This window comes from Hyposmocoma kahamanoa, unplaced genomic scaffold, assembly GCF_003589595.1.
Source record: "Hyposmocoma kahamanoa isolate Upper Pololo Valley unplaced genomic scaffold, ASM358959v1 96226, whole genome shotgun sequence".
In the NCBI taxonomy this organism is placed as follows: domain Eukaryota; kingdom Metazoa; phylum Arthropoda; class Insecta; order Lepidoptera; family Cosmopterigidae; genus Hyposmocoma; species Hyposmocoma kahamanoa.
Genome location: NW_020655150.1, coordinates 4,973 through 8,537, shown reverse-complemented (window position 1 = coordinate 8,537; position 3,565 = coordinate 4,973). Strand labels below are relative to the sequence as shown.

Sequence of the window (3,565 nt, the reverse complement as noted above, 5' to 3'; positions counted from 1 at the left end):
GTTATATCTAGACTACTTCAGCACTGAGTTCTTAGGGTAGAACCAGTTATTTAATTCAAAATTCAAACGAAGTCTCTAAATAAAAAATTCAACACAAATCTCTTTTAAATTATACAATCACATTTATAACAAAAACTATTGGACACCCTTTTCACCTCCTACCTTTGCCACACAAATATATTATCTTAACCGTTTAACAACATAACTATGCTGTTCATAAAACAAAAACACGCTTCATTGCCTTCGTAATAAGAATTAAATGAGATGCAAAATTATTTTTGTAAGTCGACAGTGTGACCATTTTAAAAAGAACTGTTACAGTTGTACAATGCTCCCTCTAAAGGAATAGAACGCTTTGGAGGAAACGGGAGGAGTAGATCTTAATATTTTGGGCGGGTAGCACACAAAAGCGTTAGCAAAAAGCCACCCCACGTACCCGCCCCCTTTAAAGGACCACTCCCTTTTGGATCCAGTCGGTTTTCAACCGTTGTACAAGATACAAGTGTGTATGAGTCGTTGTAAATGCCTATCGAACCAATCACGTGATTGTATTTGATAATCGAACGACTTTTATTTGAAATAAAATTTTGACATTCCAATTTATGAATCACGATAAGTTATAGTGATGTGACAATACAACAATGTTGATTTATTTTAATAACGCGTTAATTTGTTTTTGTTTTTAATTTTTTTATTGTTATGAATGTATAATGTACCCTACGGATTTGAAACATGGACCTTTAAAGCTACCGTTTGTGAAAAATTTGGACCACAACATTATGTTGAAGACTATACAAAATCTTTACTATAATAAGTCGACTCCAAATTTTAATATGACGTCGCCGTTTTTAGTGGACAATATTTTGCACCAGCAAAAAAACGTGAACTTCCACAATCAGTACATAAACCAGCAAATAGAAAATTACGTATTACAACGTCAAAATTACACATCAAGGGAAAATTCACCTGAAACTGAAGAAAAAATGGCCGACAACGAAGAAGAACAACGGAACGAAGAGGTTGAAGAACCGAAAATCGAAAACGACGATGATTCAAAAAGCAACGAAGAGTTTAATAACGTTAAAAAAGAAAGTTATTACAGTAACGACTATTACAGAAATGTCGAAGACAATCGTCAAGACAAAGAAGTATTAAACATTCCAAGTTTAAATCGTTGTCAAACGTGTGGTGCGTTCGATTGCCCCCCATTTGCTTGTAAAAAATCTGGCATAAGGAGATTAGAGGAATTAGAAAAGAGGTTCAATCTCACTTATCAAGAAAACTCAGGAGACGAGGACATAAGAGAGGGAAAGACGTACACAGAGGACATTGTAAGGAATTGTGAGGAGTACAATAACGAACCGAAGAAGCCCTTATTGAAGTTTAGTGTTAGTGCCATTTTGGGAGATCGGGAAGAGAAAAGCAGTAATGTTAATGGTAAGTATTACGGTGAATTTTATTTAACAACATTATGCACAGATTCTTACGTCTGCTGCTAGTAAATACACACAAGGTACTTAAGATGGAAAAGAGTGGTGCTCTGTGGCGTCGTAGCTTCCAAAGAGATGGTCTGGTCTCAAACATATTTATTTATTATTTATTTGCAAACGATGTAGGTACAAAAATTACATAGGTAATAAGTACATAAGTGCAGCAATTAATTATTATTAAACGTAATATTAAAATTGTAAAAATAAAAATAATAGCAAAAAATAATAGTAACATTTAGGAACTAATACATATAGGATCTTAAAATTATCTTTAATAAACTTTAGATCATAGTATTACATAGACTTAAAATTACTTATCTGAAGCTGGACTCTTTTAGCTTATAGGAGAGTTCATGAAGTCTCCCACATTGTAATAACATTTACTTAACAAGAGAGACCTCAACTTGGTTTTAAACACGTTGTCACTATCTACTTTCTTGAGGATGTCTGGTATTTTGTTATAAATTAGTATGCATCTATATAGCGGGCTATCTCTAAACATTTCCAATCTTGGAGTTGGTAATACGAGCTTTTCGTTTCGACGTGTGCTTTCTACGAATTCAAAAAGATCCAAATGTTGTCTTACAAACATGGCAGTACTACGTTGTAGAAATTACGTATTTTTTTTACAAGCCCTACGTCTTTGCTCGGCTGTGACATTAGCTGAGTGGATCCAGTTGCACACATGCCATTTATTAAAATTGACTGCTTTAAAATTGGATTATGTTTGCTTCGGTGTTTTTTTGTTGTTAATCGACTAACAAAAGGAGGAGGTTCCAGCGCCGAGGCGTCCATATAACTCGATTCCCACCGGCTTGCCCAAAATTTTCCACGTATCATCAATTTTACTACGTACTTAATTTTACGTGTAGAATAATTAACCAGTGAAATAAAGTATACTGGTATCTTGTGTGCTAATAAATCAATTCGACTGCCCTTTTTTTTCTCTTTTTTATTGTTAAATGATAATTTGCGAACACGTTTAGATTTAAAAAAAAATTTTTATTCAAAAATAAAAAGTTTACAAAAAGAAACCTAAAGCGGCGAATAAAAACCATTAAAAGATTTATGTATCAGGCTTCTAACAAAAGAATTAATATCTAATACTTATACTTATCTAATAATTTACGCTACTTACACTTAAAACCATTAAATTTCACAATTTGAAAAATGTATTAAGTTAATTGTGATGATTGTTTTTTTATTGGAAAGAGGTTACCACAGTAGTGGTCCCATTTAAACTTTAAGCAAATATTTCTCTTCTAAGGGTTGTAAACTAGGGGATGAATGACATTTTCACCTCACTAGCTCGGAAAGACTTTCTTTCTCATTAGAAATCTGCGCGCAAAAGCGTTTTTTCCAAGCTAGCGTGGAAAAGGTTTTTGAAATTCGAACTTGACGATAGACTTCACGTTCAACTACGCGATTTGTCCTACATTACTTATTTATGTAATATAAATCCGTTGGTATATTTTATTCTTATTATTGTTGACGTTAAATTAATTGACAATGATAACTAATTTTGTTTATTAAATTATTTTAATTTGTGAAAGAACTAAAATAATTTCCATAATCACTTAATCACACAAAATAAAAGTGCCTACAAGCAAGAATAAAAATTCACAACGCATCCGAAGATAAACTTTCTATTTTAATAAAAAAAACTGATGTTTTATAGTTCGACTGTTTTTCTTTCATCTACCATTTTTGTCGCTATAGTGAGGTGAAAACTTGTGTTTCGCAATGCAGTAGTTTTTCGTATCGTGGCTTGAAACCCTTGAAACGCTCAGGAGTCTATTTTTGAACCACTCTCTTCGCTCGTGGTTCAATCTTAGCTTCCTTCACTCGCTTCAAACAACAACTTTGCAACCTTGCATAACAAATAATAATAATAATAATTTATTTGTAGACCTTTGGCTATAGACCCATCAGCTTAAACTACTAACAAACAATTATTATTAAGAAACTCAAAACGTAATAATAATTAAACTAAAAATTAATTTATGAAAAAACTGTACCGCCATTTTCGACTATCCTCTTTCTAAAGTTTCATGTAACAAATAATTATTGAGGTC

The 3,565-nt window shown here is 32.5% G+C and overlaps 1 protein-coding gene across 1 annotated transcript; it reads left to right on the top strand.

Moving 5' to 3' along the window:
• Positions 1 to 710: 710 nt before the first annotated feature.
• Positions 711 to 1,437, top strand: LOC113238503 (the record flags this gene model as incomplete). Its single annotated transcript, XM_026475328.1, has 1 exon — positions 711 to 1,437. A coding segment is annotated over exon 1 (727 nt), but the record flags the coding sequence as incomplete, so codon positions are not given.
• Between the last annotated feature and the right edge of the window lie 2,128 nt (positions 1,438 to 3,565).